Source organism: Haliotis asinina, chromosome 8 (assembly GCF_037392515.1).
Source record: "Haliotis asinina isolate JCU_RB_2024 chromosome 8, JCU_Hal_asi_v2, whole genome shotgun sequence".
NCBI lineage: Eukaryota > Metazoa > Mollusca > Gastropoda > Lepetellida > Haliotidae > Haliotis > Haliotis asinina.
In genome coordinates this window covers 48,443,819-48,457,106 of record NC_090287.1, presented here as the reverse complement: position 1 = coordinate 48,457,106, position 13,288 = coordinate 48,443,819, and the positions used below count along the sequence as shown (strand labels likewise).

Below are 13,288 nucleotides of genomic sequence, written 5' to 3'. Positions count from 1 at the left end.
GAATAAATTTTTTTCCAGATGAGTTTTCCACAGTGCTAGAATGTAACCTGGTAGAGGTTGTGCTGCAGGAAATACAACTTGGGCTGTGAATTTCAAAGGTCAGGGTCATTCATCTTTTCTCCCAACCTTATCTCAGATCATTCCCATCAGTCAATAATATATTGAGGTATAACATCCTCCTTAATAAATGAATAGATAATAATGTATGAAAGAATTGATTTCTTCCTAAAGACTTTAACACTCCAATGATCATGCTTATCCCTCAAATCAACAGTTGCACCTTCTGCAAGTAAACCCAACAAAGCTAGAGTATCTGACTGTATTATTTTCAGTACATATGTTAATGAAGACATAAAACTGAATACTTCCATGGAAATCACACCAATGATACAAAAGAAACCTGTCTGAATTATTCAGTGTTGTATTAAATCTTGCATTTAATGTATGTTCAAGTCTTACTATAATTGTACTCTTTTGACAGCTACTTAATATTGTAACTTGACATACCTATCCCACATCACTACAACTAACATTTATCACATAATAAACACCTGCACCAATAATGTGCCTTATCAGTGAAGTCAGTGAGATTTACAGAGACAGCAGCAAGACATCCTTACTCCCAACACCAAGTACGTGTTCTGTTGCAGGCAAGGCTGTGCCAGAAGTACCGGGAGTATGTCTTTAACGGTAAACCTAAAGCAGACATCAGGAGAGAACTAAACTATCAAATCCTTAAAATGAAGATTACGAATGAGCCTAGCTGAGAATGAAACCAGGAAGAGCAATCAATCAAACGGCAGACTCATTGAAATCATGCGATGCTCTAGTGGTCTGGTCTCCCAGAGAAGGTGGCGATTTAGATGCAGGAACATCTCGGTCAACTCCTACGAAAGTCTCCTGTGTGTGATCTCAGTGCCTGTCGTGATGTGGGTTTTCCCCTCAATTAATCTCCTCCTGTCGCGGCAGACATGACAAACACTGATGCAGGAAGTACCAACATGATACATTGAGAGTCATATCCATGGTATCGATAATTTCAGCTTCAGTTCATACATTATTGTCGCTGTCTAAACCCGAAATCAGTCCTGCATCTGCTTATTGTCTGTACAAATGCTCAGGACAAGTATTTTTTCATATATTATAAACCTACAATGCAGTGCATTTACATTTCCAAGTTTGAATGATTCTCCTACTGTCCATACTCCAGCTGAACTATCATATTCACGTAACATGTTATAACTTATACATATAAGTACAGATTCTTTAGGGTTGAGTCCCATCCAGCACACAAAAAAAGCCACAGCGACTTTCATAAAAAATGGCAGTCACACAACTGGTAGTCTGGACTGCAGACAGAATAACTACATCAAAACAAACCATGTCTTTACATCAAAGTTAGCACTGATTATTTACACTTCTGTATATACTAGTCCAAAACCGCTATATGCAGAAAACATACACACATTAGTCAAACAAAGCCTTCACCAGAAGGAACAGAGCTATCATTACCCAAACCAGAGGCTGATACTTCTCAGTAAACACTCAATGCACACATCTATTCAAACATCTTTGCAACCTTTACTGCAATGCTAACAAAATATGCAAGATGTAATCAGTCATTGATGGGCCAGTCGGAAATCATGAAGGTCACTTACATTACTTTTTTTATTGTTGTAGATGAAAGAATTTGCCAGTCAGAGTTAGAGTATAGGAAGACATTGATGAGTTTACTTCATGGTGCAAAGATAATTTCCTCACTGTACATAAACAAAACAAAGTAAATGATAACTGACACAGTAGAAGAGTATAAATATCTGGGTGCTATCATTGATAATAAACTTTCATGGAAATCAAATTCACATCGTTTACATGGGAAAGCACAACAGTGGCTTTTCTTTCTGTGAAAATTGTGATCATTTAATGCAAACACTAATATCTTAAAACTATTCTACCAAACATTCATTTATAGTGTTTAAACTTTCTGCTTTCATGCATGATATGGCAATCTTCCTCTTACTCACAAAACAAACCTGACAAAATTGTAAACCTTTCTTCAAATTCAAACCTCTACTTTTTCAATATGAGTCAAAATTTAAGAAGAAAGCTCTGCCCATTCAATCAGATCCATCACACCTTTTAAATTAATGTTATTATTCTGCCTTCTGGTGGCCATTTCAAAATCATGTATTACAAAACTAACAGAACTTCAAAATCATTAGTCCCATACAGCATAAAACTTCTTAATCTTCTTCCCAAATTGTAATAGTGAAATCTATGATGAGGCATGAGTGATTATTATATCATGTACTTTGATTATGTTATAATTCATCATTATATTCTGACAAGCTTGACATTGTGTACATAATACTTTAAATTATTCGTTGTTACATGGTTTGTATTGGCTCTTTCAATGCAAGACAAATGTCCCTAGCAAGACAATATCTTATCTTACCAATCTTATCTCCATGAAACAGTTAGTAAAGTCAGTGATGCAATGCAAACTGTTGCCAGGAAGCAAGGTTAGTGGTGTAAAGGATTGAGGTTAGTGATATGAGAAACAGGCTGCTGTATCATTTAACAGCAATAGTGCCAACAAACCACCTATCATGATCCAGCAATGTAAGAAGCAGATCCTGGAAGCAATATCACACCAGTATCCCCTGGAAACATCATATTCTCACCAACTACAATGTCTAGTAAGACAGTTCACACATGACCTCATCAACTGCCTTAGAAAATGAGCCTATGGTAACATGTAACAACAAAATTTACCAGAATCATGGCAAACATCAATTGGTTGACAGTTTTTACAGTGACTACACTTATGTCTACATTAAGACAGTATGACTTACAATTAGTGAGAAAATAGTTTTTAAGAACGTTCTTGCATAATGCATCTGTAGTGTTGGCCTTTCAACAATCTGGGCCCTTATTGTTGAAACATCCATAGTCCTAAGAATTCTTAACTTTATTCGTAGCCAATACATTAAGAAGGGCTATGGACATTTTGAGAATAGATAATAACAAGCATTGTCACTGAGGTAACATAGTCTCCCGCTGTTCTTGAGGTGTCTCACTAACAAGGGTAAAAGGTTAACATCCCCTTGTGACCTTGAAATGAAGGTGAAAGGACACCAAACCTGTCTTTTACTATGATGAACCTAGGTACCAAATATGAAAAGAATCTAGTGAATGGTTCTTAAGGTATTCCAATTTGTACGTACGGACGGACAGAACATAATACTATATCCCCTGCTGCACGTTAAACGCAAATAATAATAATAGTACTGACACTAGACAAGGCAGGATAACTGGTCCACAATCCTTGTCCACATCCATAATTTGCACTCTGCACTTATCCTTGGTGTGTGTTATTATAAGGATTGGAATGGTTGTAGTACTAATATAACGTTTCGAGCTAGGCCCTGGTCATTTCATACACTTTTCAGCCCACCTGCTCAGACAAACTTACTGAGGCCAAACTATTGACACAAAGTGAAACACCTCCATCAACTGAGGAGGCCAAGTTACTGAGGTCAAGGTACCTGTCTGGCCAATGTCCTGAAGTCCAGCATATGAGGCAATGGTAATGACATCCAACAGCTGATGAAGCCAAGTAACAGACATCCAACTACTGAGGCGAAGTTACTGAGGTCCAGAATCAAGTTAATCGGACAAAGCTACTGGAGAGGCAAAGTTACTGAGGTCCAGCTACTGACTCTAACCTAATGACATCCAACAATTGGGGAGGCCTAGTTACTGATGTCCTGAGGTTTCTGAACTTTTAATGAGACCTAGGAACTGATGTCAAACAAGCAATCTAAAACAAGCAAGTTCTGTAGAAACATACATAACTGTCCAGTCACACTGAACCATTATTACTGAATGTCATCCACGTCCATCAGTCACAATGCTGTAGTGTGATGTAAAAATGTAATGTGTTGCAGTCTATGTAAACTTATTCCCAGTACTTTTCATTACACTCCACTACTGAGTCTAACAAAACCTTATGGGAGGTCGCATCAGGTTACCTTTGAGATTGACCAATCAGAACACAGCTTACCACATCGCGAAAGTGGACATTCGCACATACCTTTTGAACTTTTTATCGTAACCGAACGATTCCGAATGCTACTTAGCATACACTTGCTTCCGGGTGATGCACACGGCATACATACAACCATGACAACGGTGAGTAAACAGTCGCTGAAAATGGTGCCCCTGAAAACCCCAAAGCGTATATACTAATTGTGTTTGTTATATGCGGATTTTTGTTCGTGGAGAGTTCTGTGTCAGTGACCTCAATATTTTGAAAGTCCCTCCGATCCCTAAATAGTAGCTGTTGTCTGATTGGTTAAACCTATTTGACCGTCTCGCGTTTGACTGGACGGTCATTGGACGAACAAAGGCTACCTGACGTGACCTTCTACTAGGTTTTGTTAGACTCTGTGGAGGAGTGTAACGAATAACACTGAGACTAAGTTTACTTAGACTGCACCTTGTAAAGAGTAACAAAATAAACTGTAAGCCTCCAAACATCATATGGTCTTACTAATAAGATAAGGACCACAGAAGAGCTGACAATTTCATAAAGTATCCCGTGACAGTCAAGACCACTGTCTGGGTCAATGAAATATCTCAGTTTATCAAATGACGATCGTTAACCTATAATTAGGTCGTGGTACTCCCTATACGTTAAGGAAACGCCAGTGAGGGGCACTGTATGTCGATAGAGATTGTATCCCAACACCAGACAAATGAGATTGGTCTCTCAAACGCTCAGAAGCCAGAATTGAATAATCAATAGACGTCAGCTGTCTCCATGTTATTCATAAATTATTCTCATCAAAACAAGCAAGGCATCGTTCCTGATGCACGGTGAATTTCTAAATGGGTTAAAATGAAATACAGTGATGAAGACACTTGCACTGTTTCTGTTCTAATCAAAATGAATTCAATGTTATTGAATTATGCTCATGAAAGCAAGTTAGAGATCAGTGCAGCATGAAGCAATCTGAATTCATGACCAAGTTTATGTGAAGGAAACTGACACCATTAAGACCAGGTCTGTTTCCATGGAGGATGTTCAAGTGAGGAAGATGTTGGATGAATGAGAGGTGGTGTCTGATGGATGTCGTGAGTAGAGTTGTATCCTGTCTGTTGAGCAATGCATTTTGTGTGAATGAGTGAGTGAGTGAGTTGAGGTGTATGCCTTGTTGGGTGAGTGGTGTAGAATTTTGAGTTGAAGTAGTCAGTAGAGTGGCATGTCATGAGGGTGAGAGAGTAGAATCCTTTGCTGTGTGGAGTGGTCCCTCTGAGACAAATGAGGTCATGGCGTCACCTTTACACATACCTTGGCTACTTCCTTCGATGTCGTCACAAAGTTTGTCATTTCCATGTTATACATGTCACTGCCTGTCACGACAGAAAGAGTTCGATCTTCCAGCGATCCATCTCCTCCTCCGCTCTGTAACGATTCTCGCAGTTTGGCATCCTGCAAGGAAAGCATATTTTAGCAAACAAGTAGAGAACAGATAAATTTCTAATAGTACATTATTATTTTTACTAATGATAAGAACTGTGCCCCAAGTCATAGTGCCATACCTTCAGAAATCACTCAACAAATTCCAGCTACGGAATGCCACACATTCAGAACATTGAACACTAAAATATGGCATCACATCGAAGTGCCACACATTCAGCACATTGAACGCTACAATAAGACATCACATCACACTGGCACACATTCAGAACATTGAACACTAAAATAACGCATCACATCAGAGTGCCACACATTCACAACAATGAACACTAAACTAAGGCATCGCATCAGAGTGCCACACATTCAAAACATTGAATGCTCAAATAAGGCATCACATCAGAGTGCCACAAATTCAGAACAATGAACACTAAACTAAGGCATCGCATCGGAGTGCCACACATTCAGAACACTGAATGCTAAAATACGGTATCACATCAGAGTGCCACACATTCAAAACATTGAATGCTCAAATAAGGCATCACATCAGAGTGCCACACATTCAGAACAATGAACACTAAACTAAGGCATCGCATCGGAGTGCCACACATTCAGAACACTGAATGCTAAAATACGGTATCACATCAGAGTGCCACACATTCAAAACATTGAATGCTCAAATAAGGCATCACATCAGAGTGCCACACATTCAGAACAATGAACACTAAACTAAGGCATCGCATCGGAGTGCCACACATTCAGAACACTGAATGCTAAAATACGGTATCACATCAGAGTGCCACACATTCAAAACATTGAATGCTCAAATAAGGCATCACATCAGAGTGCCACACATTCAGAACAATGAACACTAAACTAAGGCATCGCATCGGAGTGCCACACATTCAGAAAACTGAATGCTAAAATACGGTATCACATCAGAGTGCCACACATTCAAAACATTGAATGCTCAAATAAGGCATCACATCAGAGTGCCACACATTCAGAACAATGAACACTAAACTAAGGCATCGCATCGGAGTGCCACACATTCAGAACACTGAATGCTAAAATACGGTATCACATCAGAGTGCCACACATTCAAAACATTGAATGCTCAAATAAGGCATCACATCAGAGTGCCACACATTCAGAACAATGAACACTTAACTAAGGCATCGCATCGGAGTGCCACACATTCAGAACACTGAATGCTAAAATACGGTATCACATCAGAGTGCCACACATTCAAAACATTGAATGCTCAAATAAGGCATCACATCAGAGTGCCACACATTCAGAACAATGAACACTAAACTAAGGCATCGCATCGGAGTGCCACACATTCAGAACACTGAATGCTAAAATACGGTATCACATCAGAGTGCCACACATTCAAAACATTGAATGCTCAAATAAGGCATCACATCAGAGTGCCACACATTCAGAACAATGAACACTAAACTAAGGCATCGCATCGGAGTGCCACACATTCAGAACACTGAATGCTAAAATACGGTATCACATCAGAGTGCCACACATTCAAAACATTGAATGCTCAAATAAGGCATCACATCAGAGTGCCACACATTCAGAACAATGAACACTTAACTAAGGCATCGCATCGGAGTGCCACACATTCAGAACACTGAATGCTAAAATACGGTATCACATCAGAGTGCCACACATTCAAAACATTGAATGCTCAAATAAGGCATCACATCAGAGTGCCACACATTCAGAACAATGAACACTAAACTAAGGCATCGCATCGGAGTGCCACACATTCAGAACACTGAATGCTAAAATACGGTATCACATCAGAGTGCCACACATTCAAAACATTGAATGCTCAAATAAGGCATCACATCAGAGTGCCACACATTCAGAACAATGAACACTTAACTAAGGCATCGCATCGGAGTGCCACACATTCAGAACACTGAATGCTAAAATACGGTATCACATCAGAGTGCCACACATTCAAAACATTGAATGCTCAAATAAGGCATCACATCAGAGTGCCACAAATTCAGAACAATGAACACTAAACTAAGGCATCGCATCGGAGTGCCACACATTCAGAACACTGAATGCTAAAATACGGTATCACATCAGAGTGCCACACATTCAAAACATTGAATGCTCAAATAAGGCATCACATCAGAGTGCCACACATTCAGAACAATGAACACTAAACTAAGGCATCGCATCGGAGTGCCACACATTCAGAACACTGAATGCTAAAATACGGTATCACATCAGAGTGCCACACATTCAAAACATTGAATGCTCAAATAAGGCATCACATCAGAGTGCCACACATTCAGAACAATGAACACTAAACTAAGGCATCGCATCAGAGTGCCACACATTCAGAACACTGAATGCTAAAATACGGTATCACATCAGAGTGCCACACATTCAAAACATTGAATGCTCAAATAAGGCATCACATCAGAGTGCCACACATTCAGAACAATGAACACTTAACTAAGGCATCGCATCGGAGTGCCACACATTCAGAACACTGAATGCTAAAATACGGTATCACATCAGAGTGCCACACATTCAAAACATTGAATGCTCAAATAAGGCATCACATCAGAGTGCCACAAATTCAGAACAATGAACACTAAACTAAGGCATCGCATTGGAGTGCCACACATTCAGAACACTGAATGCTAAAATACGGTATCACATCAGAGTGCCACAACTGAGGTCATATGTAAGTATACACCCACACACAGTTTACAACCCTCCAGAATTGTCTCTCACATAAACAGGAAATTTCATGTTGCAGAAATTCTGTAGATGTATCATTTACATAACAATCTTTGAAGAACTGTTTCAAGAAAAAAACAGGGCAGGTTGAAATCTTGGATCTATGCAATGTATTGAATACCATGCTGTTACTACTAAAAATACCAATTGTAAGATGTGCTTGCTTATGTGAGATAGCTTAACAAGGTTGCATGAAGTGAGCATGTAGAATGTTAACCGAATGCTCTGAGCACCATTACGCAAGCACCATATTCAAGGGACTGACGGCTCAGAAGGGCTGCCTGACCTCTAGGCTTCATGGTGATCGATCAGTTACAGGGTTCCCTTACATCAGTGAGCAATAAAAGCGCAGAGCACAATCTCTCAATTCTAATGAGGCCACTTTAGTCTTTAATGTAGATGTATAGGTCTTGATGCATGTTACCAATGCAGCAATCACGCTGAATAATAATAGTATTACCATACTTTGCAAATTTACAATTTCACTATTCCATGTCATGTTCATCCTGATAAATTTCTCAATATGCTGATTGGGGCTATTGATGGTCACCTGAAATGTGTTATCAATAGGAAATATAATTACCCTCAGTTTACATCAATTCAGATTGATTCAGGTACACTTTTAAACACTCACTTCAGCAACTCGTTTTTGCCTACAATATACCATACATAAGGGGGTGACCATTTCATGTTGTGGTGCTATTTTAAGAAACAATTTTGATTCACTAGCACTTTAAATTTCCCGAAAATATGTGGTATTAGAAGAAACTGATTTGTTCCACATCCTCCTTTCACTGATTAACTGTGCTCTCTCCACTTCCAGCAGATTTCAGCAATCGATCACAGTTTTTATGATGGTCTGTAAATATTTAAATCTCTAAGGTAAAGAAGTCATCTCCCTCTAAGGGCAAGAGGCCACATAAGATAGTCAGTCCTATAGCATGTCCACCTGATCTGATTCAACATCTCCTACTGTAACTGGGTACCCATAACTTCACTGTAGCTATGAGCATATAGCTATGTATATGAACCATAGCTTTAGCTGGAAACTACACCTAGGGACACACATAATAATATGGGCAATCTTTTAGCACTTGAAATAGAAAGGTGAAAATCTTGATACAGAAGATAAAGTGTTCCAAGAACTTTCAGCAGACAAATTCCTCCATATTCATCATGACTTGACAAGACACACTACAATACAGAACTTTGAGACACATTTACTTGTTCATCAAACAGATAGACTGAATGTAAATCATGAATAGTCTTGAAACTGTTTCATCCTGATCCAGCTGAGGATTGCTTGACACCACTCGAAAAGATCATGCTGCCATGTTTTTCCACACACTTCCAAAGGTCTGCTCAAATAGCACTGAACTATTTGTCAAATGCTCCACAAGCCATCATCAAATACAGCAGTTACTTATAAATTACAACAGGGTTAGGACTGGCTTCAAAATGTTTTATTGGTATGACAGATATATGGAGGATGTAACAATCCCACCCTTGTTCTTATGTGTCAAGGCTGCCAACAACGTACTGGTCATCCATTTATATGGAAATTCCGACAGAAACCTAATGGAAGAATTGACGCAGCTATTCCTTTAATGGCTCAGTAATCATGTTATGAACACCCAAGCCTGCCATACATATGCACAATATGAGGGAATCACCCAATAAAACAAGAAATTAGTTGGGCCAAAATTGCTCCCCCTCGTAACATATACAGATCCAATACCCTTGCGGAAAAACCTATTTTCATGGAAATCAAATTGAATTTTGTTCAGCTTAAGTCTTAGCTGTGTCCAAACTGTGCTGGGGCCAAGGTGACCTGATTTACACAATGTGATAACTAACAGTGCAAAAAATCTCAGTGAAACCAACAGTCTGGATGGCTGGTTATGAAGCAGTCTTCATCTCAGGAAATCAGAACATTTAGCAGTTTACAGACACCTAGCTTACCTTGTGTGTTGACATGGAGATATTCTGTATATACTAAGTCACTACTGACTAGTATGACATGTCTTAATTACTTTTAGCGATAAATATATTGAAATTAATTAACATGTTGAAAGTTATGTTTATGTTATTCTACTGAAACAAACATCAGCACCGGCCTCAACAAGAAATGACCAATCCTTGTATGAAGTTTCAAAAAAAAAAATTATCATTCACTTTTCTGAACGATGAAATGAAATGGCAACTAGTATTTCATGCCATTTCATGTTAATATGAATTCTATCAAGGAAATTTATCAATAAAGTATTTGAAATCTTCAAACTATTTTTGCTTAAAATGTGTTATCAGCTTTTTCGAGGTAAATGTGAGGTAATGTGACATGAGGTGTAACATCACACTGAAGATGACCATATTTATCTAGCAGCACATGTGTATTGCCTATACCAGCACACACTGAAGCCAGCTTATTGAGGTGAACCACATTTAGATCAGCACTGCCATCAGTAACTTGGCACACGAAAATTTATTGATGAAATCCCCAAAGAAAAAAGTGTTTAATTCAGCTGCAATCATTTTCAAGTTATGCTGAATTTATGGCCCCTTGCAATGATCAGTGGCCCTCAGAGTGGAATGTATGGCGCACACTTGCCAAATGCAGCACATAAAAACCCATGAAGAAACTTTCCTTGCCAGTCACTGGATTGGGGCTGGAATCTTGGAATCTCAATGCCTACTGTGTATAGCATCCATGTTTAAGCTTACTATGAAGAGAGCAGAAGCCCAATTGCCAATGGTGTCAGTAAGAAGTACCAACAACTTCTGGTTTGAGTATATGACTGAGCTGACTGCAGGTGTCAACACAGACTGGTACTCCAACAGTCATCCACTGGTTCCGATCTATCACTAGACTGACTGCGAGTGTCTACACAGACTGGTACTCCAGCAGTCATCCACTGGTTCCGATCTATGACTAGACTGACTGCAGGTGTCTACACAGACTGGTACTCCAGCTGTCATCCACTAGTTTCAATCTATGACTAGACTGACTGCGAGTGTCTACACAGACTGGTACTCCAGCTGTCATCCACTGGTTCCGATCTATGACTAGACTGACTGCAAGTGTCTACACAGACTGGTACTCCAGCTGTCATCCACTGGTTCCGATCTATGACTAGACTGACTGCGAGTGTCTACACAGACTGGTACTCCAGCTGTCATCCACTGGTTCCGATCTATGACTAGACTGACTGCGAGTGTCTACACAGACTGGTACTCCAGCTGTCATCCACTGGTTCCGATCTATGACTAGACTGCCTGCAGGTGTCTACACAGACTGGTACTCCAGCAGTCATATACTGGTTCGGAACTATGTCCAGACTGCCTGCAGGTGTCTAAACAGACTGGTACTCCAGCAGTTATCCACTGATTCCAGTCTATGACTAGACTGACATCTGATGTCTACACAGAATGGTACTCCAGCAGTCATCCATGCGTTCAAACTGTCAGATTCAACAGGAGTACATTCAAGCTGCTGGGATTTATGCCCAGACATTGTGACAATGTAATTCCACAGCATATAGTACTTTAACATTTAAAACTGGAGATTCAATTTTATACTTTACAAGAAACTTCAAATATGACCATTAATCTTCCATGATGGACAATCATAAACCATCAAAAGAAGGAATGGTACCTCCGATTTCCAAATGGCTGTCGGCAACCCAGGTCAGCGTCAGTGGTTACCATTATCAATAAGCAATCAGCTGAGGCTAACCAAGCAGCCAAGGCCAACCCAGCTGACCCTGTATTCATAAACTAGTCAAAACCCAAACTATTTACATCACACGTTATTACCAATAGACCAAATACAATTTTGCTTTCATTGCCAAATTATCATAGAGCTCATCAGTGGCCAGAATTACAGGATTAGGGAACACAGTTCTATTTGTCTTTGGCTAATCAATACACATAATGAACATCTGACAAGTATAAAGGGGAAATGTTCAAAATGGACAACATCGAAAACATCCCCAGAGGAAACCATTTTAAACAATTATCAAAGAAGCTTATTAGCTCTGTTATCTTTAACACTAAGCCACCTTCAGGGAATACATTTCACTGAATCTTATGATTGGCTGAAATTATTCTTGACCAAAATAGAATCAACAACTGCATATAGGTTCACAGATTGTAAGGTTCAGCGGATTTTCAAAAGGGGCCTGAGATCTGTTTGAAAAGAATAATTTGTACCAGAAAATCAACTGTTCACTTGACATGCTAGATGTCCTGGAAAAAGTATTCATTCAGAAGAAAATATTCTTTGTCTGTAACAACTGACCAGTAATATTTTCTGAAGCCACCAAAGTGTATGACCTGCTCATTGGCTGGAAGGCCCACATTTATGGACTTTAGCTCCTTTTTCAAACACATGAAATATGGTTTGTTGAACCTTAACCATGCTGCAAATATATTCAATATCATTATATTTTAGTCCGTGACGAAAGTCATACAGTTGGGAAAAGTGGGTGGAAGAGTAAGTTAAAATAAGTTAAAATCGTAAGTTAAAATCTCATTTCAAGATTTTCCCTGCAGCCAGGTATAGGCATGTAACATGAATATCTAATCCAAAATGACCTTCAAGTAAAGTTTCCATGAAGAAATGAATATATTTAACCTTGACTAATCTTCCAAAGTAAACTTGCATCAGTGGCATTAATTGATCTCAATAAATTATGCAGGATTCTACCAATGTCAGGGGTAATTCGAAACAGGTCAAATACTAGCATTTTGATCACGAATAATAACTTGGTATGATCCACACACATCCACACAATCATTCACACAGCAAATGCCTGATAACAAAGTATTCTACTGACCTTCAAAGAAAGAATGAAGCAAATGGACAAATCGCCAAGAAAGAGAGATTTGAATTACGAAGAATTTGTCTTTAAAGAAATGGCTTATGCAGTTGAGTTTTCATTTCACTAATGCTAGTTTCCAGGTAAATAGGATCTGTGGAAAAATGTTCAACGATTCAGCTGGGCTTCTAAATAACGGTTGGCC

The 13,288-nt window shown here is 39.1% G+C and overlaps 2 protein-coding genes across 3 annotated transcripts in view; both read right to left on the bottom strand.

Moving 5' to 3' along the window:
- LOC137294654 (ral GTPase-activating protein subunit beta-like) overlaps positions 1 to 13,288 on the bottom strand; it is a 374,261-nt gene that overhangs the window by 164,899 nt on the left and 196,074 nt on the right. The gene's annotated exons all lie outside the window — the stretch shown is intronic.
- The window catches only part of LOC137294986 (1-phosphatidylinositol 4,5-bisphosphate phosphodiesterase beta-1-like), a 133,755-nt gene that overhangs the window by 43,754 nt on the left and 76,713 nt on the right, over positions 1 to 13,288 (bottom strand). For both annotated transcript variants that reach the window (XM_067826222.1, XM_067826223.1), the window contains exon 4: positions 5,357 to 5,497. In XM_067826222.1, coding sequence (XP_067682323.1) covers positions 5,357 to 5,497 — 141 coding nt within the window. The remainder of the gene's footprint in view (positions 1 to 5,356; positions 5,498 to 13,288) is intronic.